The 25,786-nt window shown below is 43.8% G+C and overlaps 2 protein-coding genes across 2 annotated transcripts in view; both read right to left on the bottom strand.

The window, feature by feature from the left end:
* Positions 1-4,694: 4,694 nt before the first annotated feature.
* On the bottom strand, positions 4,695-11,611 carry pithd1 (PITH (C-terminal proteasome-interacting domain of thioredoxin-like) domain containing 1). The gene is made up of 6 exons (XM_079999265.1): positions 11,254-11,611; positions 8,758-8,801; positions 8,283-8,360; positions 6,806-6,910; positions 5,520-5,628; positions 4,695-5,089 (listed from the first exon to the last, which is right to left on the bottom strand). The coding sequence occupies exons 1-6, from the start codon at positions 11,449-11,451 to the stop codon at positions 4,988-4,990; spliced, it is 636 nt and encodes a 211-aa protein (XP_079855391.1). The 5' UTR covers positions 11,452-11,611; the 3' UTR covers positions 4,695-4,987.
* A 10,905-nt stretch (positions 11,612-22,516) lies between these two features.
* The window catches only part of eloa (elongin A), a 20,077-nt gene continuing 16,807 nt past the window's right edge, over positions 22,517-25,786 (bottom strand). The window contains 3 exon segments of the mRNA XM_080006043.1: positions 22,517-23,631; positions 24,298-24,458; positions 24,758-24,890. Of these exon segments, the coding sequence (XP_079862169.1) occupies positions 23,570-23,631; positions 24,298-24,458; positions 24,758-24,890 (356 nt within the window). The 3' untranslated portion in view covers positions 22,517-23,569.

Consider the following 25,786-nt stretch of genomic DNA (forward strand, 5'->3'; position numbering starts at 1 on the left):
CAAACCCTGCATCTTATCAAGTTTTTCAGGGTTTAATTGAATATTTTGCTCTTCTGCAAATAAGCTAGATCGAAATTAATGTAAATCTCACAACGGCATGTCGGCAACTTTTACAACATGTATATATAAAAGTGATTTACACGTTTGACAATGAACTGGATTTTCAGATCAAGGATGGCTGTATGACTCAGACCTTGTGAATGTGTCACTAAAGCGCAGCAAACAATTATATACTTGTAAAATGTTCCCTGACACCGTTTGTTTTATACTGGGGACAATAGTATTGTACAATACCACCATGGATGTCTGTGGTTTGTTTGGGCGGTTGTAGTGTCAGCAAACTGACTGTGCCCATTGTTATCCTGGCTCTGGGCTGTGTGGTCACAGGTAAGCAGCAGGCTGGAGAAAGGGCAGCGATCAAGAAGAGACCCGGTGGGTCCAGGTTAAGTGTCAACAGCAGGTTTTCCCCGAAGGAACCAGATCGATCTAGCACCAGGCTAGATGTAGACTGATGTAGGTCAGATTCTAAACGCCAGTATAGTATAGTATAGTATAGTATAGCACAGTATAGTATAGTGGTATATATAATAGAATAATATAATAGTATATCCTGGTATGGTATAGTTGTATATTTTAGTATACTTGTACACTGATACTTTGACTTACGACTGTAATTCGTTCTATAAGAGCGGTCGTATGTTAGAACAGTCGTATGTCGAAGCAATTTTTCCCATATACACCACGCTCATATTTTTCTATGATTTCCTTCTTAGTTTCAATGGGGATCATTGCCTTTTTCTTTTTCCCATCATCCTTCTTCTTAGGACTCATCATGAAGGCTGAAAATAAACAAAATACACAGCACAAACACAGTAAATATGAAAAAAATATAGATAAGCCACGAACTACGTGAACACACGATGTAGGTCGCCTGCTGACTGACTGCTGACTGACTGCTGACTGACTGCTGACGCCAGGCGCCAACTGCAAATTTCCACGGCCATATCTTGGAGCAGTCGGTCGCAAGTTGATACAAATTTTCGCGACTATGGCTGCTGGTATCTTGGATTAGTCGTAAGTAGATGCAGTCGTAAGTTGAGGTACCACTGTATATAATAGTACAGAGCAGTGTAATATACCATAGTATAGTATAGTAGTATAGTACAGTAGAATTGTGTTATAGCATAGTATATCATAGTTGTATATTATCATATAGTAATGTTTACTTGTATTGTATAGTATAGTAGAGTATTGTACAGTGTAGTACAGTATACTGTAGAATACAATGCTGCAGTATAGGATACAATGCTATAGTATAGTATAGTGTAGTAGAGTATACAATGCTGTAGTATAGTATAGTGTAGTATAGTTATAGTATACTATAGAATACAATGCTATAGTATAGAATACAATGCTATAGTATAGAATATAATAGTATAGTATAGTATAGTATATTATAGTGTACTATAGTATACTATACAATGCTGTAGTATAGTATAGAATAAAATGCTATAGTATAGAATACAATGCTATATTATAGCATACAATGCTATAGAATAGTGTAGTATAGAATACAATGCTATAGTATAGTATAGCATAGTCTAGTCAAGTGTAGAATACAATGCTATAGTATAGAATAAAATGCTATAGTATAGTCTAGTATACAATGCTATATTATAGTATAGTATACTATACAATGCTGTAGTATAGTATAGTATAGTATAGTATAGTATAGTGTAGTATATCTGCACCTTCTTCTTTTTGCACATTTTAACTGTACATTTTACACTTTACCATGTGTATATAGATATGTTTATATATATATTTATATATAAATATGTTTCTTAATAATTATTATATGTTGTATGTAAATATGTTGTATGTAGATTTGGAGTTAGTGTAGTATAGTATAGTATACAATGCTGTAGTATAGTATAGTGTAGACTTTAGGCCACGGCTCGTCGCTGTATGTGTTGTTTTTACTGAACTTTGCTGAGTCACATGAAGGATGAAGCCCTCGTCCAGAGACGTAGTGCACAAATAAAAACAGCCCCCTGACGTTACAGACTGAAAGGCTTTGTCAAAGGAGGTATATTCTGCGCCTCTTCCTCATTCCTGCAGCCAGGATCAACTGCCTTTGTTCTGCGTCAAGAGGGATGGATCTCCCCTTGTACAGCAGGTCTGTTGTTCCGTCACGGACCCAAGGACTGACGTGCACACACAGCGATCCGCGCGCTCAACTCGTCAGCGTCGTCGCCGCTCATGGAGTGAGTGGCGATAAATCAAAGTGACTTCTGTGTTTCCTGGTTCTCCTTGATACGTTCGGCGGCGGGGGCGAGGAAAAAAAAAAAAAAAAAAAAAAAAAAAGTATTACGGGAAGGGCAAACCATACTGTATTTAGCACCAAACACAAAAGGAGAGCAGGATGCGAGCGCGTCCGACAACAAATACCAATAGTATCTGCCGCACCGGGTGAAAGTAGCAGTTCAGGAAATGTCACCTCGCTCTTGTGTTCATTTGCCACAAGAGCTTGTTGACGGTGCCCGAGTACGAAGGAGGGGATATCAAATAAGAGGAGGACGGACGACCGGCATGGACCTTCCCAAGTTGACACATGAATCAAGAGGCGCGGAGATGTTTTATCAACATGAGGTTTTTTTTTTCCAAAGGTCCTTCTCTCGCCGCGCCACGCCGACGGCTTTCCGTTTCGGCCGCCATCTCCCGCGCGGTGCGAACGTCCGCCACCTGTGACACGGGGGGCTGAATCATCTCCAGGTGGGAGGACAGGCGGCCAGGGAGCCCCCCCACCAGCTCCCGGCTCAGGAACGTTTTCTTTTTTCTTGTCCCCCCCCTCATCGTCATCAAACCGCCTCGACTTGCCCTCGTGGAAGTGCCCTCGACGCCGTGCGCCCAGCCCGGTGCAGGGAGGGATGTTGGGTTTTCCGACGACGTAATTCGAGGTGTCTGGCTGTTTGACGTCCTACACACGGTACAAACCAAACACGCACAGGCGAAACGACAGTGACAAAAAAATAATAATAATAATCTACAAACACAACCGTGGAAAATTATACTTTGAAGTCATTCAAAGTCAAACGCTCGAACGAGGCCTTCCGGGGTCGCCGTCGTCCAAGGTTTGTGGGGTTTTTTGGTTTTTTTTCTTTTTAAATTTTTTTTTATGTCGTTAGCACAGCAAACAGGAAAGCATTTCGCTGAGCCAGCCGCAACATAATCAAAAAGGAAAAAATAGTAATAAAAATTGTATAAACACGGATAAAAAAATATGGTCAAAACAGTAGGCATGCAAAATATATCAGTTTTGAATAAATCATTTGAAATATAATTTTCTCACTTTCCCCCCCCCCCCACAATTCTTTCACGGACAAGAAATCCCTTCACGAGCCTTTTTCTTGTAGCCCTTGTGTTTGAGAGCACGGCGGACACGTCCCAGTCAGTGAATTGGATTCTTTAATGGCTAACTACTGCATGTACTGCATAGAACGAATACATTCAACAACGAAAAAAGGAATACGCGCTGACTTCAACTGTTCCGCTCAAGTGGGGATTATTTAACCCCCCTCGGTTAAGTTGGACAATCAATCACAGGCGCAGGTCCAGCAGTATCCAAACAGCATTTTTTTTTTTTGCTTTAGTTATATTCCAAGTTTTCCAAGCCAGTAAGTGGTCAGCAAACGGTGTCAAAAGACACTTGAAATGCTGGAAAAATATAAACTCCTCCCACTTGTTCCGCCTCCGAGCGACCGCTGCCTACAAAGCTGCTGCACTGTTGATCACCATTACTGATGCTGCTGCTCGTCGGCCCCCAAACTGAGGTCTGCGGGCCCCTAAGAGTCCTCAATGGAAACGCAAGTGTCTGCAGCAAAAAATGGCATGTTCTTACATTTATAATAAAAAAAAGTATATATATACACACACACACACATATATGTTTATATATTTTTTTTATTTTTTTTTTCCCACGGCAAGGTTTATGTAAAACTTTGTTCATGTTGAGTGTTAAGCCAGACAGCGGTTTATTACCAATTTTTGTTTTATTTTTCTTCTTCAATCTGAGCCGCCGGAGGTGAGGACGGACTGAGTGACGCTGCTGTAGAAGTGCACCATCACCATCTGTGGCGGGTCGAGTGAGCTCAGCTGCCGTCGGGGGCTAAATCAATCAATTAAACAGAGAACACAAACCGGAGAGATGGCGCTGACCCCAGACCGATCGACACGTCTGCTCCACAGAGCGGACGTGAGCCCTGGGTGGAACAAGGCTCCACTCCAGTGGAACAGGCGCCGGCGTTTATTACTGACGCAAGACAACAGGTAGTGTGTTGTTTTGGTTTTTTTTCCCCTCCCACCGTCATTGACTCGCCGTGAGCTCTGCTTCCCGCTGTTCATCACATCGATACAAGAGGCAAAGACGTTCATGAGGAAAGATAACAACCATTGAAATCAACCATCAACTCATCTGAGAGAAGTTACCCAGTTTTTAAAAAATATATATATATTTTTTTCCAAAATATGTCAAGGTACTCCATTATCTACTATGATTACTGAAGCACACCTTCCCCTATTTGGTTATAGTATATATCAATAATATAGATTGATAACATATTCTTTTAAAGACATGGCGTACTATCTTTCTTTGCATATGACCTTAAGAACAACAAACTCAGAGTGGAAAGTTTTAATGCATTTATTCGGCACTCCTTAAGCGACAACGCGGAACTTCCAGGCAGATCACACACCCGGCAGCGTCCAGTATTTCCTGAATTACCTCACGGGGATAAATAAAGTCTTATCTTAAAGCGCAGCCTGAGTCAGACCCAGGTCAGGTTTTGCAAAGCACCTGCCAATACGCAAGCCCTGCAAAGCGCGGCGCACGCACACACACACACACCGTGACCTTTTGACCCATGTCGACGCCACGGTCGTGGCGGCAGAAGCCGTCGAAGCTCGTCTTCGCACTCCCCCTCGTCGCTCAGGAAATGAAGTTTGTTTGTGGAATGATGCTCTCCACTTTGTGATCAGCGGGATTGGCCGACGCCTCGTAGTTGCAAATGGTGACCTCGTGCCGGTAAGCCTGGGGCGGCGGGGCGAGAAAAGAGAGGGAGGGTCAAGATGTCACTCACACACACGCCCGCACGCACGCACGCACGCACACGCACGCACAATGGGGTATGTGACCCATATCTAAACTAAAAATCGATCTATATATATCTATATATAAAACACGACATTGCATATTTTTCGGAATGACCATCTGGGGCAGGTTTTGATACAAAGTCATATTTCAAACAACACGACACTCTTGATTCTTTGCAAAAATGTGGAACTATCTTGGATTTCAGTTTTTAATCGATTTTTTTCTTCTTTGGCTGATGTATTTTTACTTATGTAAAAAAAAGTGTTTTGTCGTGAATGACTGTCGTCCAGAAAACTGCTTCAAATTGGAGTGAGTTGGCTGTTTCCCGTTTCTTTCTTTGTTCGGGTGAAGGACGGCTGCAGCTCACCTCCGCGTATTCTCCCCTGAGCCCGATGTAGTAAACCCGGGTCGTCTCCGAGCCAAAGTTCTTGGACACGTGGATAGAAAGATGCTGAACGTTGGTGAAGCGGGCGATCCTGAAAATGAGAAGTGCATTAGCACTCTGCAGCGGTAGCCTGGGTCGGTAAGTTGGTGAGGAGTTAAAAGAAAAGAAAAACAAAAACAGTTCAAACAGAAGAGGAGACTCAAGCAACATTTTGCACCATGCAATAATAATACTGCCTTTTCTGACATCGTAACTTTCTGGCTACTATTTTTTATAATTTGAACGATGACGCACACTGATGAGACACACACATTTACCAGCATGACTGGTGATCTGGTAACACGCAGCGGGGTACGTCATTGGTGAGAACGAGCCGCTCACGCAGATTTGCAGCGTGAGGCGGGTTTTGCTGTTGCATACGTAGAAACGCCCCCGTAATGCATGCACATCACACACACACACACACACACACACACACACACACACACACACACACACACACACACACACACACACACACACACACACACACACACACACACACACACACACACACACCAGACACACACACACCACTGACAGGTGAAGTGAATAACATTGATCATCTCGTTCCAATGTCACTGTCCAGGGGAGGGATGTATAAGGCAGCAAGTGAACAGTCAGTTCTTGAAGTTGATGTGTTGGAAGCAGGAAAAATGGTCAAGCGTAAGGATCTGAGCCACTTTGACAAGGACCAAATTATGATGGCTGGACGACTGGGTCAGAGCATCTCCAAAACGACAGGTCTTGTGGGGTGTTCCAGGTAGGCAGTGGTTAGTGCCTACCAAAAGTGGGCCAAGGAAGGACAACCGGTGAACCGGGGACAGGGTCATGGGCGCCCAAGGCTCATTGATGCACGTGGGGAGAGGAGTCTAAGCCGTCTGGTCAAATCCCATAAATGAGCTACTGAAGCACAAACTGGTGAAAAAGGTTATTGCTGCTGTGATAGAAAGGTGTCAGAACACACAGTGCATCACAGCTTGCTGTGTATGGGGCTGTGTAGCTGCAGAGCGGTCAGAGTGTCCATGTTGATGCCTGTCCACCACTGAAAGCTCCTATAATGGACACGTCAGCGTCACAACTGGACCATGGAGCAATGGAAGAAGGTGGCCTGGTCTGATGAATCACCTTTTCTTCCACATCATGTGGATGGGTGGGGTTAGGGTCCAATCCGATCGAGCATCTGTGGGATGTGCTGGAACAACAAGCCGGATATGTTGCACTCTTACTTTGTGGGGTACTCCAACTCAGCGTGGGAGTCTCTGTTTAGCCGAAACGCCTGCTCGGGCTCTCTGCCGGTGTCGTCAAAGGACATCTGGGGAATGTTCTTGTACCTGAAATCATGAGAATCATTCTTTAAAACAACTTACTCCAGTCTACACAATGTATTATGTAAAGTACTTTACACAATGTATTATGTGAGTTTAAATACACTTTATTTGTGTATTTAATCATATGATGAGATTGCCATTTGCTTGTTAATCTGTTCAGCCGTTTTGTATTAATTAAACAAAAAATGTGGTATTATAAATATAAGTATTCTCTTCTGTATCTTTTATAATATCATTTTTAGGATAATTTATCAAAATCTCTCAAAGAGGACCTATTATGCAAAACCTGCTTTTTCAGTGCTTGTGCACATTTGGGTTGCTGATGAGCTTACTAACACACAAACTGTGAAATAAGACAACCCTGTCAGTTTTTTGTAACCTTTTTCAGAAAACATGTGACTCAACAAGCCGCTCAGATTTGCGATGCCTTCCACCACTACGTCGCTACAACAGTAGAATTAGAACCGCCCCCTATCTGAGTAACTCCACCCGCGGCTGGAGAATAACAAGTGCCAGCTGGGAACTGTTTCGTTTCACAGACCAGCACAAATCTTAAAAAATGAATAAATAAATAAAGGAATTAATTAATTACCAACTGTCGGCGAAGAAACTGCAGACGATGCAAATGTAAATATTTAAAAACTCATTCTGCTGTGTGTTTCTTTCTAAAAAATAAAAAATAAAAAATCGGGTGATAAGACTGTTGGCTGCGGTGCTCAATCCGCAGTGCATTTCTCCAAACAAAACCGATAAAAATAGTTTGTTTTTATTGTAGATGTATTCATCTTATTTCCCAACATTCACATGAAACAAAAAATCCCTGCATGCCGCGTCCCGGCGCTGTGTCCCAGTGCCGTGTCTGCAACCAAAGTGGGAACAAACTTGCAGAACTTCGCCTTGCAGAACTAATATGAGGGAGGATTCAGCAACCGATTGCTTATTTCTCGCCTCAAATTTCGTTCAGAAATAGATTGTGGTGAAATCAGTGAAAGTTTACGGACTAAATACAACGGAACCCTGAAGTAAAGCTCAAACCCCATTGGTTCACAGAACTAAAGGCCTCAGGAGGGAAGCGCCACCCAGTAAACACAGCGTCCTGGGACGATGTGGTTTAGAGGCATGTTAGAATGGCTAGAATGCATAACCTCAGTGGTATTTTCAGAGACCTATATTAACTTGTTGAAAAGGGTCATAACTGGGTCCCCTTTAAGTTTGCCCTTGAAGTAATACCACTAACGCTATCCCTACTCGTATTATTATTACTTGTAGTGGTTTTAATACAATTTTGCTGAGAAGTTTCCTCTGCTTTGGGGAAAAAAAGCTCAGTCGTCGGATATTTGTTACGTTTGGCGTCGCTGCATTCTGAAAAACTCACAGTCGAATTTCCGCCGGATGGCTCTCATCGTCGTCTCCTGATATGATGATCCCTTTCAGTTTCACACTGCCTGTAAACCTGACAGATCAAACGCAGCTGGTCAGCGGGATAACACACAAAGCTGAAAACAAACAAAGCAACAAACGCACGACGCTATAAACAATGATAGCAACATGGAGGGTGCTGGACAACATTGATAATAAGAAGAGGAGACAGTTTAGGTCATTTAATTATTCAAATATTCCAATGTGATATTCAATGCTTGGGTCTCTGCTTAAAAATAAGCGACGCCAATGCATACTGGGTGTTACATTTCGCTTTTTGCCGACATCCTAAAATGAGAGCGGGGGAAGCCGTAACAGTAGCAGTAACTGTTTGGGTTCGGGGGATATGATCTTCAGAAAGGTGCAAAAGCGCCGTCACTGCACAAATATGTATAAATTCAATGTTGATTTCACGCCGTCGCATCACTTACGGGATGTTGAACAGAAGCTCCTCGTCAGCATCGCTCTCGACAAACTAAGGGAAGAAGGAGGAGAGGGACATCGGCTCAGACCTTCCCAAACCAAAGTCCCGCATGATACACATGATCTAAACACATGATACATGTTAGAAAGTAACTGTAAGTTGTAATTGAAAGTAATAATCTTACAAAGGAATGTGTGAAAATATGTGCAATACGCTTAGTACTATGATTCCTATTTATGGTGCATATATATATATATATATATATATATATATATATATATATATATATATATATATATATTTATATTGTTTATAGCGCTTAGCCTTATATGCTCTCTATTTCCCGCTGTCCCTTTAACACTATGAATGTTCCCGTTATGGGACTAATAAAGGTTTACCTTATCTTATCTCTTATCTTACAGTAGTCCCTCAGCTGCATCTTCCGCGAGTGCCAGAGTGTGCTTAACAACTAATATCGAGGACTAACTTCAGAAAAAAAAAAAAAAAAACAACATTAAAAAACTGACCGATATTGGTTTTTTTCTGGTTTGGATTTGTATATGTTTGTATTGGATTAGTGGTTTTTGAAACTTGAGAGAGGCTGCACCTCTCAAGCGATTGGGCGTGGTCTCACAGGGAACTTTTTCCACGATTCCACGATTCTGAAAGCAAGTTTTATGTATTTGGCGTTTTTTTTTGTTTTTTTAATCATTCAAATTAGGCTGCGCGGTTAAAAACACATTTTTCTGTGGCGAAACAAACTCGAAACACATTAGTTGGCGCTTTAGTGACCTTAAGAGTTCGTCTAGTATGTATGAAGGTATCAGTATTAGGGTCAGCAGTAGGTTTGGGGTTGTATATCCTCAGAAATATTGACTCTGATGCAGAAATACATATATGTAACGAATAAAAATTAATGTGAATTAATTTGAAATATATGGATAAATAAAATCCGATAAAATACAGTATTTATGTTGTAATCGAACCTCACTGATTTCCTCACAGTATTTATTGGTGTAGAGTAGGGTTTACCATGTTTAATCCAAAACCCCAAACGGGCCGCTGGGCCCAAAGTTCATGTCAGCTTTAAAGGGTGGCGTGTATGACTCATTTTATAGGGAAAATAGATGGATAAAATATCTTATATCTATCTTTTGATAAAAAAGTCAGAATGATAACTATCATAAAGCGGGCAAAAAAAAGTGCACACAAAGGAATGATAATTCTGAGCATGCAATATTTGTCGCCGCCTTAGATCCATACCAGGGTGTTTGTGTATCAGAGAGTTGAATGTAATTCTTTTGAGACAAATTCTAACCAAATTTAAGAATTTGAATTCCCTGTAAACATGCATCATGTGTTTAGAAACAAATCTTGGAAGTGTCCAAGATTTGTTTCTAAACACATGATACATGTTAGAAAGTAATTGTAAGTTGTAATTGAAAGTAATTATCTTACAAGGGAATGTGTCAAAATAGGTGCAATATGCTTAGTACTATGATTCCTATTTATGGTGTTTTTATATATATATATATATATATATATATATATATATATATATATATATATATATATATATAGTTTATAGTGCTTAGCCTCATATGCTCTCTATTTCCTGCTGTCCCCTTTTTGCTGCTGTCACACTAAACATTTTCCCGTTATGGGACTAATAAAGGTTTACCTTATCTTATCTCTTATCTTGCAGTAGTCCCTGGCTGCCAGAGTGTGCTTAACAACCAATATCCCATTTTCTCATGTTCTATTTTTAACTTCAGAAAAAAACAACGACAAAAAACTGCCTGATATTGTTGTTTTTTTTCTGGTTTTGGATTTGTATATGTTTGTAATGGATTAGTGGTATTTGACACTTGAGAGAGGCTGCACCTCTCAAGCGATTGGGCGTGGTCGCACAGGGAACTGCCTTTTTTTTTTTTCCACGATTCTGAAATAAAGTTTTATATATTTGGGGATTTTTTTTTTTTTAATCATTCAAATTAGGCTGCGTGGTTAATAACATATTGTTCTGTGGCGAAACAAACTCGAAACGCATTAATTGGTGCTTTAGTGACTTTAACAGTTCGTCCAATATGTATGAAGGTATCAGTATTAGGGTCAGCGGTAGGTTTGGGGTTGCATATCCTCAGAAATATTGACTCTGACGCAGAAGTACATATATGTAACGAATAAAAACGAATGTAAATTAATTTGAAATATACGGATACATAAAATCCGATTAAATACAGTATTTACGTTGAAATCGAACCTCACAGATTCAAATATAAGGCTGTTTAGCGACCTTTTTAAAGGCAAAATATTTGTATACTCGAAATTTACGACGTTTTGATTTTATACGGACTCCGCCGACGCAGGACTACGCTGCTCTGCCTGTGACGTCACTGCGATGTCGGATGACGTCGTCGACAGAGCGCCGCGAGCCTCGCTGGAAGCCAACAAAAAAAAAAAAGACAAACAAACAAACACACAAACAACCCAAAAATGTCACCTTTTCCCGGTCGGCGCGCTGGTCCCAGGGTTTGAACACCAGTCTGCCGTCGCCCTCGCGGCTCTCGTTCAGGCACTGCAGCTTGTCGCTGTCGATGCGTCGGTACAGCCCGTACTCCAGGCCGCGCTCGGCGGGTTCGTGCTCCCCCTCGCACCCGCAGCCGCCGCCGGGTCCGTGTCCGTGTCCGTGTCCAGACATCCCGCAGCGGACCGAACAGCCTCCCAGCCGGTGTGGATCTCTTATCAAGCGGCCTTTTGACGAAGATCGTTGGGCAGCTCCCGCGTCGCTGCGGCTCGGAACCACCGCGGTCTCACTCCCACTCCCACAACAACAACAACACCACCAACACCACCACCACGTGGTTCCTCCTTACTACGCTTTTATTTTGCTGTCGGTTTGTCGCTGGATGGGGGTGTTAGCGCCGCCCACCGCTTCGGAGGGTGACCTCACCGGCGAGGACTGCGGAAAATAAATGTAATATAATCGTATTTAGAATGAGATGTCAGAGACTCGAGGCGAAATGTTGACGTTTAAATTGAAATGTTCGGATCGAAGTCGTGGCGTTGTCGCGGAACGGCACGCTTCTGAATTCCTACCAGTGTAACCGAGAGTGAGGCAAATCAAAGCACTGAATGCACGACAACTTGTTACCTTGGTCCAAGTTTATTTTAGATGGTTGCGGCCAACGGAGACACCGCGCACCCAGAGCAGTGCAGGGCGGTGTCTCCACCCTGGCTTCCCATACAGTATTTATTGTCGCTCCTCGGCGAGATGACCCTGAGCAGCTAGACATTGTGTGCTCACGGCTTCTCGGCTGAAGATAAGAGAGCGAGACTTGGCATACAGGCGGTATCCTCCCGAACAGACACAGTCCAGTACAATTCCATTTGCCCTTGGTTAAAAGGCGAGGCAAGTTTATTTGTAAAGCACATTTCAACAGCAAGGCAATTCAAAGGGCTTTACATAAAACATAAAAAGGCATTAAGACAAAGTGACGGGAAGCACGTTATTGAAGGACATGGAATGCATAATGTTTAAAAAATACAATACATAGAATGCGTAGTGCAAAAGAAAACACATTGTAAAAGGAAGAACACGTTATAAAGTTAAGAAATAAAAAGTTAAAAAAGTAAAAGTGACAAGTAGTGCAAGTGCAGTGCATAAATGGATATTTGGTTGAGTAAAAGGCAGCGGCAAACAGAAAAGCCTTCAGCCTTGCTTTAAAAGATGTGAGAGTAGAAGCAGGACCTGCAGTTCTCTGGGTTCCAGATATGTGGTGCATAAAAACTGAACGCTGCTTCTCCATGTTTAGTTCTGACTCGGGGGACAGACTTGGGGACCTAAAGCAGACCTGTCCCAGATGACCTGAGAGGTCTGGATGGTTCATAAACGCAGCAGAAGATCAGAAATGTATTTTGGCCCTAAACCATTCAGTGCTTTATATACCCACAGTAGTATTTCAAAATCTGAGAAAAGAAAAAAAGATCTGAGAACTGGAGCGATATGATCCACTTTCTTGGTCTTTGCGACGACTCGAGCAGCGGCGTTCTGAATCAACTGCAGCTGTCTGATGGATCTTTTAGGAGGACCCGTAAAGACACCGTAACAGTAGCCTAGTCTACTTAAAATAAATGCATGGACACGTTTTTCCAAATTCTGCTGAGACATAAGTCCTTGAATCCTTGATATGCTCTGAAGGTGATAGTAGGCTGACTTTGTAATTGTTTTGATGTGGCTGTTGAAATTTAGGTCCGAATCCATGACTACACCAATAGTTCTGGCTTGGTTTGTGCTTTTTAACATTACCGATTGAAGCTGAGCGCTGACTTTCAGCCGTTCATTACTTGGCTCCAAAAGCAATGACTTCAGTTTTGCTTTTGTTTAATTGGAGAAGATTCTGGCACATCCAATCGTTGAATTGTTCAGTGCACTTGCTCAGTGATTGTATTGGACAATAGCCCCCTGGTGATATGGTTGTGTAAATGTGTGTGTCATCTGCGTAATTATGGTAACATATTTGGTTGTTTTCCATAATCTGAGCCAGTGGGAGCATGTAGATGTCAAACAGAAGAGGCCCCAGAATGGAGCCTTGTCGAACTCCGCATGTCATTTTTGTCAGATGTGTAATTGCCCATGGACACAAAGCAGTCCCTGTCCGCACTGAGGTCCAGTAATACTAAGACTGAAATTCTGCCACCGTCTGTGTTTAGATGGATGTCATTGAAGACCAAGACAACAAGAGCAGTCTCAGTGCTGTGGTGTGGTCAAAGTCCTGACTGGAAGACATCAAAACAGTTGTGTCGTGCCAAAGCATTGTTCAGCTGTTGAAAAACAGCTTTTTCAATGATTTTACTTAAAAATGGGAGGTTTGGTATCCTGTAGGCCTATAATTGTTCATTAGTGAGGAGCCTAGATTGTTCTTTCTTAAGAGCGGCTTGATGGCGGCTGTTTTCGGGGCCTGTGGGCAGAAACCCGAGAGAAGAGACGTGCTGACAAGTTATAGGAGATCTGAGGCCTTGCAATTTGAAACCTTTTTGAAAAACAGTAGCGACAGTAGCGAACAAGGCTCGTGCATTATTATTATTGTTGTTGGCGATGATGTCAGAGAAGGAGCGCCTTGCATTTCAAAATTTCAAATTATAAATGCAAAGTCTCTCTTCATAGACGTCATAATGAATGTGAAGATTTGTTTTTCGCCACCTGCGTTCAGCTTCTCGACACTCTTTTTTTCTATTCTTGCCGGCGTGGCAAGATCTCCACGGAGATCTTTTATTACCAGAGGCCAGCTTCACCTTAGTGGGTGCAATGGCATCAATAACCTTTGTAATTTTAGAATTGAAATGATCTACAAGCTTATTGACTGAGACCCAAGAGAGGGTGGATGTGGAAGAGAAAGCCTGAATAAATATTTCACTGGTGTTTTGAGTGATATACCGTTTTGTGATTACCTCTGTTTGAACATCCGTGTACACGGTATAGATAGTACTCTCAAAGAAAACACGGGAATGATCAGAGAACGCGACATCAGTCACCGCCACCTTAGAAATGTTCAGACCCCTGGAGATGATTCATTTCAGGAGGTGGCCCTTGTTGTGTGTGGGCTCATGATGAGTCAGTCCAGAGTTATCAAGAACACAACACAGTTGTTTGGTCCCTTTGTCCTGGGGGTTGTCAACATGGATGTTAAAATCACCCACAATAACTACGCAGTCAAAGTCAACACAGATCATAAACGGCAGTTCAGCAAGGTCATCAAAAAAAGGTTGCACAGTATTTAGATGGTCTGTAAATATTTAGGAGCATGGCTCGAGAGGAGGAATTCAACTGAAGAGCCATATATCCGAAAGAAGCAAAATTTCCATAATATGCTGTATCTGCTTTCCTGTGAAGGGATCATTAAACCGAATGGCAGCTCTGCCTCCCTTCTTATCCACTCTAGCTTCACTTCTTGGGCGGGGTCGACTCGATAAGAACAGGTGCACTGTTATCTTGGTCTCAGCAAGTTCCAGTTGAAAACATAAAATCAAGGTTGTGCTGGATAATAAAATCATTTATTCAAAATGGGTTTTGACATTTAACATTTAATAAAGCTAGATTTAGTGTGTTAAAAGCATTAACTGCCCAATTTTTGGGGACAGGCTGTTGCTGATGAGGAGCGGATGCTAAATTTGGGAAATTGACTGAATGGGTTGGGTGCTTCCTGTATCTTAGCAGATTCCCCATTCTTTTTCTGATCAAGACAGGGATAGAGGAAGCTACCGTCACACGGGGCCCCGCCTTGTCCTGGTAAAGAGTCACGAGTGCCATTAGCCTTGCAGCCTGGACCCAGCAGATATCAGCTGGAGCGTCCTGTATTTTGTACACAAATAACTGGACGTGCTGTGCTCTCATCAGGCTGGGGCCAACAGAGGATGATTCTGATGGCGTCGTGGAGGGGGAGAGGTTGGTGGGCGTCGTAACTGTGACCATTGTGCCAATGGTGGCGGCGGACGCCGAGGGGGGCTTAGAGGAAAGAAGGTAGGGTTAGGGTTGGGGAAGGGCCGGGGGCTTAGGTTGGTCCCGGCAGCGACCTGCTCTTTCAGCTGGTCAGCCAACAGTGATCCTTGGGAAAGCAGAGTATTTTGGTGTTCTAACTGCACATGCTTCTGTCATATTTCACAGCAACGTCACCCACAATCAGAGTTAGGGGCCCAGTTGTAGCTTTCCCTGCAGCCTTTTACTTTCTGAGTTACTCTGTCTTTACCTCGATGTGTGTTGGTGAGGGGTTATCCAGGTCATCAGACAGAGATCTAGGGTCCTGCAACAGTGGAGCAAATCTGCTCTACGGTTGCACACTTGGTAGTTGGGGAGGTTTGTTGCTAGTTCGCTCTTTCGCAGCCGTCCACGGTTGTGTCCTACCAAGGTCCTTAGAAGGACACAACCGTGGACAGCTGGAGCTGAACCGTGGCTGAACCGTGGACAGCTGAGGCGGCGCTATGCCTGGATGATAAAGCAGGCCAGCCGCTCGCATCACAGATCTCAGGGCGCTGGGCTCTGCCTGTTAGTCGTCCTCTCGTTGCAAGGGTCGTGATTTACTCTTAGGCTTAGCACCGAGAGAGTCCCAGGGAGGAGATTTATTACGCGGTATTCAACCCTCCTGTTTCTTGGACATGGTGTTGCTAATTAGCTGTGTGTTAGCATTATTTTGTCCACTGATTTGAGTCCATGGTAAAGTGGTGTCTTTCCCACATAGTTCATTCACGTCCACGTTCACTTCTAACCGGTGAATTTTGGTTTCCAGTACCGCAGTCTTCTGTAGAATTTGTGGAAGTCGTCTGTGGAGAAAGGGGCCATCTTGTGGCTAATTAGCTTAGCTTAGTTTACTGAAGCGAGGGGAGCCGTGTCCACTGTAGCTGGTGCCGGTAGTAATCCTTTATAAACCGTTGTAAAATAAGTGTCCAGTTGTTAGATGGAGCCGCTGTTTCTTCTTTAAGCGTTTCAGCAGGAAAAAGGGGCTGAGACGGTGAAAATAGAAGCAAAGCCTCGAGCAAAGTAGAGAGCGGCGAGCAAAGCAAAACATGTCCGTTCCGCACAAAGGACAGACGAAGGGGGCAAAGGCAGAGTTTTACTGGTGATGACAATATGGCTGGCTATTCCGAGGCAATGTCTATGATTTGTCATCATTTGTAAGGCAATCATGATCATTTATAGTTTCTCAGGGTGCAACGGATCACAAAACTCATGGTTCCGATCGTATCGCGGTTTTGAGTCACGGATCGGATCATTTTTCGGATCAGCAAAAAAAATAAAAAAGAAAAAAAGAAAAGGGGAGACAAATAACTTTTTCTTCCCATTTACTCTACAAAACAATTAAAGCAAGGAACTTCTGCCCATGGTCTTAAATGAAAAACAACATACAAGATGTCCAATGTTTAAATAAAATATTCAAATATTTTAAATATTCAATACCTAAGTTAAATCAGTGCAATATGAGGCACGCATGATACCTTCCTTTAAACATGGTAGTGAATGAAAAAATATTAGTAGATCCGCCCCCCAGTAACTGAATTTAATTCCAATGTTATGTTCAATTCCTCACGTTTATAACAAACTAAATTTCATTAAAATCAGTTCAGAATTAAGCGAGTTACTGTCGATTTTGCAGAGAAGTCTGTGTCTCTCAATACACATTGTATTTGCTTACTAGTGGATCTTGATCACTCCAATACGGAGGACGATCAGACGTGGATTTACATGTTGTAAAGTAGCAGCGATATAGCACCATGTACCGTAAACCAATCATTGCCCTTCAGAGTAAAACACGGCACGCATCTCTCTTTATCTTCATTTAACTACAACTCTGTATCGAGATTTATGGAATTATAATTTGCCACCAGCTTCCCCCCTTTGATCATTTTTATGATCACAAAACATAATAATGATCATCAAACGTAATTGAAACACAATATCATCAAAGAGAATGAAAAGGCACATGTTCCAATAGATGCCAACCAGCCCCTTTAGCGATCGTCCATACGGTGCAGTTTCCTTCAAGACAGAACTGTGGTGGGCAGGCGGAAGCTCCGGAGCCCAGGCCACTGAATCATCCTTGTCGTCTCCGTGGCTGCGGTGGCAGCGCAGGTGGTGTGAGCGTGATGTTACCTTGTCGTGGATCAGAAGATTGTTTCTTGTGACACCACAGCAGTGGCATCACGATGAGTATGGAGATACCAAGCAGCACACACATCGTTCCCCTCATGCCCCCTGGGCATTTGGTGGAACGGGTGCCAGGGCAGCTCAGGATCAGCCATGACACCTTACGTCTTCTTCAATTTCGCCCCACGGGGGACATAATGTAGCTTAGCAGGGAAGGGTCTTCAACTGACCCCCAAGGGGATTGTCATGCCGGTAAGAAGTGTAGTACTGAATGGGGTTTTTGTGGGCCTTCTATGCATTGGGTTGTCATTTCTGGTGCCACACAGGTAAGGCGTGAGTCACTAAAAGATATCACCCCCTCACCTTATCTGGACCTTCCCCCTAGTCCGCAAGGCTTCTAAAACCCCTTGCTGACCACGCCAGGCTCTACGTCCTCGGCTGGTTCTGGAACCTTCTGACAGTGGCTCGCGTTGACCCAGGTATCGCTTCCCGACACCTTTACCGCGGAGGCAATAACCAGCAGGATCTGCAACGGGCCCTTCCACTGGGATGAGCTCCCAGCTCCTTCGGGGAAGCTCTTGATCACCACCCACTGTCCTGGTTGTAGGTCGTGTAGGGGTCCCTCCAGGGGTCTGGGTAGCGCTGCTTTCACCTGTGTGTGGATAGAACTGAGAGTTCTGGACAGGTTATTGCAATATGACAGCATAGTTTCACTCACGCCCTCCGGGTGTCCGGTGATACGGGTGAGTGGAGACAAGCCGGTTTCCATGGCTCTGCTGTGGAGGATCTGGAATGGTGACAGGCCTGTGATTGGATTAGTTTTTCCACGCATAGCACGCAACACTAGCAGTAAACAGTTCACCCAGTCCAACCGCCTTGCTTCCATTGCCTGAGCCAATTTATTTTTGATAGTGCTGTTTGTACATTCAACAGCACTCTGTGGGTGGTAGCGCAATGGTTCCCAAGGTGAATTTGTAATCTCTGTAAGAGCAGTTTAAGAGCTGAATTTACAAAATGTGCTCTGTTGTCGGAGGACACCTCTCGTGGGATTCCCCATCTTGGAATGATTTCTGCCAGTAAGCCCTTTGCTACTGTCTGTGCATCTGCATGTTTGGATGGAGAAACTTTGACCCATTTAGAGAACATGTCAATTATGACTAGGCAATAACATTTACCTTGACATGGGGTTAAGGTGATGAAGTCCATCGTCAGGTTGTCAAATTGAGCGTCAGGAGTTGGGTGGCTGGACTGTTAAGTTTTGTGGCCACGGACCACAATGTTAGTATCATAAACAATGCACTTTTCACAGAGATTTTGAGCGAAAATCGTAAACCCTGCAGTGTCCCAGACACTCAAATGAGGCACACCAACTGAGTATAGTAATGAAAAAGTGTTTTTAGGTAGGCATGGTTTCCCCGAGGGTCTGACCATACACCTTCCCAACGACAGGCATCGCGGGACCACCCTGCCTTCTCAGCTGAGGAGGCATGCTGTTGGAACTTTACCAGACCAGAGAGGGACAGTGAGGGTGTAATTTGTGGACACAAAGGAACAACATGTGAGTCAGGGCTCGTGGCAGCAGCTTTGGCGGAAGCAACAGCGCTGCGGTTACCTTCGGAGACGGGGTCAGAAGTGTCAGTGTGAGTGGCACATTTATAAGCAACAATTTCAGCGGGAAGCAAAATGGCGGCAGGAGGTTATCTACAAACTTTCTATTTAAAATAGGAGAACTTCAAAAACCCTCTATCCCTTGGCCCAAGATACAAGCCCTAGTCAGAGGAAAGAGCTCTGCTTGCTGCGCAGAGAGCTGTCCAGGAAGGCGAACTGATTCAAGGAGCGCGTGTGATGCGACGACAGCGTAAGCTACTTCAGCCTCGCCTGTGTGTCTGTTCCTAGAGGCAGAGACCTTCTACAAACATAACCATATCCTCATTACCAAGGACGACCTCTTTCAGCTCCAACCGTGGGGTGGTCAGTTGTTCGATGGCAGCCAAAGTCATGGGGCTCTGTCCGCTGTCTCACCTTGGTCAGAGCGTCGTTGAAAGGTCGATTAAAGAGGTACTGGTGGTGTAAGAAACAAGCAGTAGAGAAGTGAGACGCCTTTGGCTGTAAGATAATAGCAGAAACAGCATGTGAAACCAGAACCTTGAGTGGCCGCTAAGCAACAAGCGGTGCAGAGACGGTGATAGCAGCTGACACAGCAGCCACAGACCGCATACATGGAGGGAGGCTCTTTGGCGTCGAGTCTCTGTGAGTAGTAAAGCCACTGGGCGAAGACGATCGCCCTGAGTCTGTAAAATGGCGGTGGACATGGAACCATTCTTTTCGTCCGCCGCAAGAGTGAAGTCTTTGTCCATGTCATGTCATGCCATGTAAAATCGTGGCCGAAGCAAAAGAGGCCTTTCATTTTTCTTTCCTCTGCTTCTGTGTTCCATGGCACTGGGTCCTTAGGGGACAGGCCATGGCCGTGTGCCGATTGTGCTAGATGGGCAAAATCAATAATCCATTGCTTAAAATAGCCTTGATTCTCTCTGATCCCAGATAGCGGCTTGATGTCGAAACTTCATGTCCTAAATATGGAACGCAAGATTGTACATATTGGAGCGTAGCTTTGCAGGCTTTGTGGCCTTGGCCAGCCGGAAATATTAACAAAGTTTGTATGTCTGTTTTGCTGGACGCTTCATCTTGGAGAACAAATGAGCAGCATCACATTGCATTAGGCAGGAAAAACAAAAGCTTCAACGTTTTCTTTGAGGGCTGCCCTAAAGAACAGCTGGGGACTCAGCGTAGCCTTGGGGCATTCATGTCCATGTGTAGTGTTTCCCTTTAAAAGTGAACGCAAACCAGTATTGAGATTGAGATTTTCTACCAGTATGCTGAAAAACGCATTTGCCAAATCTTTAACGGGAGAAATATTTAGATTCACCCGCGACAGGGGTGGCAATAGGTACTACCGGAGCACTGCGATGTACCGCGTCATTTACAGCACGTAAATCTTGTACAAAACGCCCGGAGACTCGTTTCTGCCTTTTTAACAGGCAAGACGAGTGTGTTGCATGGAGAGGTTGGACACGGTGTGACAATGCCCCTTTCCAGGAGGGATTCAAACACTGAAGTGATCCTCTGTGCAGAATCGGGTCAGAGGGGTATTGAGCTTTTGTGTTCCAAGCTCCGTTCTGGACTTAAAGACTCCCAGAATGCACAGTATGTACCAGTTGTTTTTTATTTTTATTTTTCTCCCTACTTACTGTTTCTTTCCCATCTACTTCCTAGAATCCTTTTAAATATATCAACCGGCTTTTCAGCTCCCTCTTACCCCTTTGGCATCTATTTTGACCCGTTTCAAACTTTCCATCTCTTCTCCCAGTTCATTTCTTACCTCTCACCTACAGTATCTCTCACTCTGAATGACCTTGAACACACACAGGCACCCATGGGCGCGCGTTCACAGACACAATGCTTTTCTTTTTTTGTGTTGAGTTGACATTTTATTTTTTTTCCCCACTTCATGGGAGAGAGAAGTGAGCGTCAGCGCGCTGCTTCCCGGGGCTCTGCTTCAATATATATATCAATATTTATTGATACGTACACATTTTAATAATTCTCACCAGCATTGTGAAGTGTTTCTCTCCGAGTGTTCATGGTGAGTGGTTCACGTCTACCTGTTCCTGGTGTGTCGTCATCCCTGGCGTCCCTGTCAATCTCCCTCATGCCCAAGACTTCGCCGTGCCCCCCCCGTCCGCATGGGTCACGCTCAGACGCTCCGGTAGTCGGGTTGTTTTCATCCCAGTCCCGGTTCGCAGCACGGGCGTTGTTCAGGTTTCCAGGACATTCTCGGGCATAATGTCCTGGTTTACTGCAATGGTAACAGTTCTTTCCTTCGCCTCTGCTCTGGCTCCGTCCATGGCAGGAAGCCCAGTTTCTCCCTCTCCCTCGATTTGGGCCACGGTTGCAGTCCAGCGGTGGGTGTTGTATGGCCTGGAGTTGGGCCATCTGCAGCTGGGCTTGCGTTTGTTCTTTCTCGGATCTCTCATTATGCTCCTTCGTCCCCCCTAAGGCTCTGGTGGTCCTGGATACCTTACCTTCAGGAGAGACTGGAATGGAAAAAACAAGTTTGCGATCCCAGCCCCGCCGCTAAGAATTGGCGTGGAACTTCCACAGCACGCCACTCAATTTCCACAAGTGTACCCAAGTGTGAGACAAATAAATAAAGTATTGAATACACAACAACTTCTGGCCTTAGTCTAAGTTTATTTAAGATGGTTCCAGCCAATGTAGACACAGTAGACGCAAAGGAGTGCAGCGAGGTGTCTCAGCGATTCTGAGTTTCAATACAGTATTTATCACTGTAGAGATGGCCTTGGCATACAGGCAGTATCTTCCCACACGGACACAGTCCAGTACTATTCCATTTGCGCTTGGTTTAAGGTGCGGTATATGTTTGCTTGTAAAGCGGGCAAAGGCAGTTTAATTGGTAATGGCAATACGGCTGATTATTCCGAGGCAATATCTATGATCTGAAATTATTTGTAAGGCAATCACTATAACCTATAGTTTCTAAGGTTTTATCTATAATTTGCCACCTCGGTATATTTCCAGGACAAACACAATATTTCGAGAATAAAGTGAAAATACATGGATATACTAACATTCCAAGAAAAAAATCGAAACGCTCATCTTGTATTTCTCATGTATATTTCGAGAATAAAGTCTAAATACCTACAATACATTATGCTTTTACAGTCTATAAATACGATGGTACATGTATTGCACCAAAATTTCTATATGATTTAGATATTAGTCTATTTTCAAGAATAAAATCGAAATATTGAGAATAAAGTAAAAATACTTAATCTCAAGTCTCATCTTTCATTTCGATTTTATTCTAGAAATACAATTTATTCCTTTCATGGCCCTAATATGTGTCCACACAATCTGAAAGATTGCAGCCATTTCAAACTATTCTCAACTGAGCCAGTTGAAATTCAATCAGCCAATTTTTCCTTAAGTCGCCAATTAATCTCAAGCCAATGAGCAATATGTGAATACAATAAATACTTATTTTTCCTTTTTATACACTTCCAGAACATGAGTAACTGCACCGATCCCCAAAAAAGAACCACACATATAAGGGCAAATAAAATCAAAATTTTATTAAAATGTCCATATAACATTTAATAAAATCAAATTAATGTTTTTGTTCCACTTTCCTTGCGACCCAATTTCTGGGGTGCCAAGTCCCAGGGTTGAAAATAAATACATCTCATTATCACTGTATAATGAAGCTGTAGCAGCGGAATCATTTCCCACTGATTTTTGTTTTCCTATTCCAGCAGACAGTCGCCTCAAAATTTCCTTCACGATATTTTCATGTCACAGTGAGGCAGATAAAAGTAGGGATGCACATGTTGTTGCACAGCGTACACAGGTGGATAACATAACTTGATAAAAACAGACCTCTGCTATTTGGAGTATGTTGTTCTTAAAAAAAACTGCACATGGGATAAAAACAAGTATATGTGCCATTTCAATTGTTCTTTTAAAAAAATGCCGAGTCACTAACAAGCCATTCTTTGATGAGCTTAGGAAGTCTTAGCGGACAGTCCCTTTGCATAAATTATTTTTTCCTAAAAAGCAGAATTCTCTGCAAAGCACTCCACGATGTAGTGTAAAAATGGAAATGGTTACCAGTTAATACTTTCCTTTTCAAGGACCTCTTTCATGGAACAAATGATGAAAGCATGTAAAAGAGAAGAGGTCTGTGTGAAACGGTCGGAAAAACAGATTATGTGAAGAGGTGTGTGGACGCCTGTGGTGTTTCAATCTCAAATCTTTCAATGTCAATTCTCGCCTTTTGCTAAAAATCAACACCGAAAACACATCTTAAACCCACAGACCACATTTCACAATATAAATAATTTGTAAAATTCTAAAAATACAATCCATCATCGTGGAAAATCCATATTTTCTCCATTCCCGAAAATAAGATATTTGGGAACATCACAGTTCGTGTACTGTATGTTTTGCGACAAAGACAGTTGATGTGTTTGAACCGATTTGCGCTTAAGCAAGCGTTGTTAACATTTTTCTCCAGTTGAATTTAACATAAATTAAAAACGCTTCTCCAAGGGTCTTGAAAGTTTAAATTCATAAAATATATCCAGTCTCATCTCCTGTTGTTCTATCGGCGGGAGAATCTGTTCCTGAAAGCCTTGATAGTCTTCGCCATCATGGGAGCGATTTCTACGAAAGAGAGAGGAAATAGAAAACGACTGATGACACCTTAAAGTGGTAATCCCTAAGATTATTTTATCCCATGTATTTGTGTTACGTGCTCTCCTATATGATGTTTCCGTTGTTGGTGGCAGGGTCCGCCACTAAAAAACATCGTTCCACGAGGTGGCGAGCCTGACGTGGTCTGGGATTTTTTGTATTTTTATGTCAATCCCGGTATCATACAATACCTTTTCAACACAAAATGATGTTATTTTTCTACAGGAAATGCCGAGTTAAAAGATAAACGGCACTTCAAAATAAAAATAAGAGCTCTTCTAAAAGAATCCCTATAACAAAAAACAAAACAAAAAAAAGACACATTTACTGCACAAAACTTTAGTTTTACTTTGGTCTCAATGAATGTGAAGAGATTAACTACTCAGTCATCAATAAATTTAACATTGAATGACACTGGATATCTAATTACTCGACATCATCAATGCATAAAAACGAAATTCAATGCATTGAATTTGGATACCCGGTGCACGACTAGATTTACAAGTTTAAACACGAGAGTAACCTTAAAAATGACACACACACACACACACACACACACACACACACACACACACACACACACACACACACACACACACACACACACACACACACACACACACACACAAAACCTACTTTTGACCTGCGGCTTGTCCCGGCCCGCTGGTCCGGCTCCTCCCCCTCCGGGCACTGACGGGCGAGAGGAGGCGTGGGGAGGGCTGCTGGGGGAGAACAAGGAGGAGGACGAGCGGCCTGCCTCGCTCGAATGAGAACCGTAGGAGATGGCCGGCCTTATTCTGGGAAAGGGGGAACGAGAAAAACACAGGAGCAACTATTAGTCAGGCTCCACGGGAAACCAAACATATAAAAGAGTGGCTGCTGACGCTCTTGAAGAGTGGAACTAATGTTGGATTCTGTAGCACAAGAATTCAAATATATCTGTGTAGTGTAGCTCTACTATTATAGTATACTATACTACTACTATTACTACTGCTACTACTTATGTGACAAAGGCAGACTAATTAAAATAGTTAATCACCCATGCAGAGGTAAAACGGTGGTAACGGTGTGTGTATATGTGTGTATATATACTAACTTAATAGCAGAAGCAGCAGGAGTGGCGCCGGCCATCTGGGAGCCACTGCTGGTGCCGAACCTCTCCTGGCGGCGGCGCACATCTCGCGGGGGCTTGACGGCAGAATTGACAAAGGCCATCTTCACCTGCCTCCCTGAGAAAGGAAAGCGGCAACACTGCGTCGATATCTCAGAAAAGTGACTGAGAGGAGTCGGAGGATGAGGCCCAAAAGGAACAAAACATTAATCAGTGCAGCCTTCACAACGAGGGCCCTGCCAAATTCACGACTGTGTAAAATCCCGTCGCGGACCGTGAAATCTGCCTCCTCCCGCGTGACTGACGATTTGACAAATAAAAAATGTATCAAAACACGCGATAGTGCTACCGTGGCGGCTATCCGGTTTGCGTTTCCATGGCGGCGGACCTGGATTTGTATACTGTAGAGTACGTGTTAAGCAGAGCGCCACGGGAACGATGCTGTCCGCTGACGCGGCTATTACCGGAACTTGACTGGAACACGTCCCAGTCGACGCCGGTCAGAGCGTCCTGAAGGGGAAGTGGCGGCATGACCCGGCTTCCCGAAAAGCAGGGAGCGAGACGGTCTTGCGTCCGTTCTTGTGCGGTGTGTGGCAGTGGTCCAGAGGTCTATCTCCCCTGGTACACGTGATGCGTTGGTGGAAATGAGGCAGAACTTATTTTAAGGTTCGCCCTGTTAAAGGTCCACCGTCACCGCCACAGCCGCGTCGGGATGTTCGTTCTGAAGTCAGCGCGGCACACCCTCCAGGTCCGACCGGTGTCCGCTTGTGGTGCAGATGATGACCGTGCTGAATTCCCGGGGGGAGGTAGAATGGACGGCATGAGACGGTCAGCAGTTCCAGGTCGGAGCCGGAGCTAGAGAGTCTTGGTGTTGTTGGCGTCTACGCCCCGTTTTCCCCGACTCCTCCGACCTGTCGGCGCGGAACACGGAGAAGGACTCGGCCGGACGATTGCCGTGGTCCGGCACCAGCGGGTTCAGCCGTGTCTCCGTCAGGCAGGGGGAGGCAACAGTTT

This window comes from Zeus faber (assembly GCF_960531495.2).
Source record: "Zeus faber genome assembly, chromosome: 1".
In the NCBI taxonomy this organism is placed as follows: domain Eukaryota; kingdom Metazoa; phylum Chordata; class Actinopteri; order Zeiformes; family Zeidae; genus Zeus; species Zeus faber.

Bases quoted from the DNA above. Each gene is read 5' to 3' on its own strand.
- pithd1 (XM_079999265.1), bottom strand. From the start codon at position 11,451: ATGTCTGGACACGGACACGGACACGGACCCGGCGGCGGCTGCGGGTGC. The intron at 6,911-8,282 runs GTGAGTTTTTCA...TCATGATTTCAG, and splicing joins CATCCGGCGGAAATTCGACT to GTACAAGAACATTCCCCAGA. The intron at 5,090-5,519 runs GTGAGCTGCAGC...CCGCCGCCCCAG, and splicing joins TCAGGGGAGAATACGCGGAG to GCTTACCGGCACGAGGTCAC.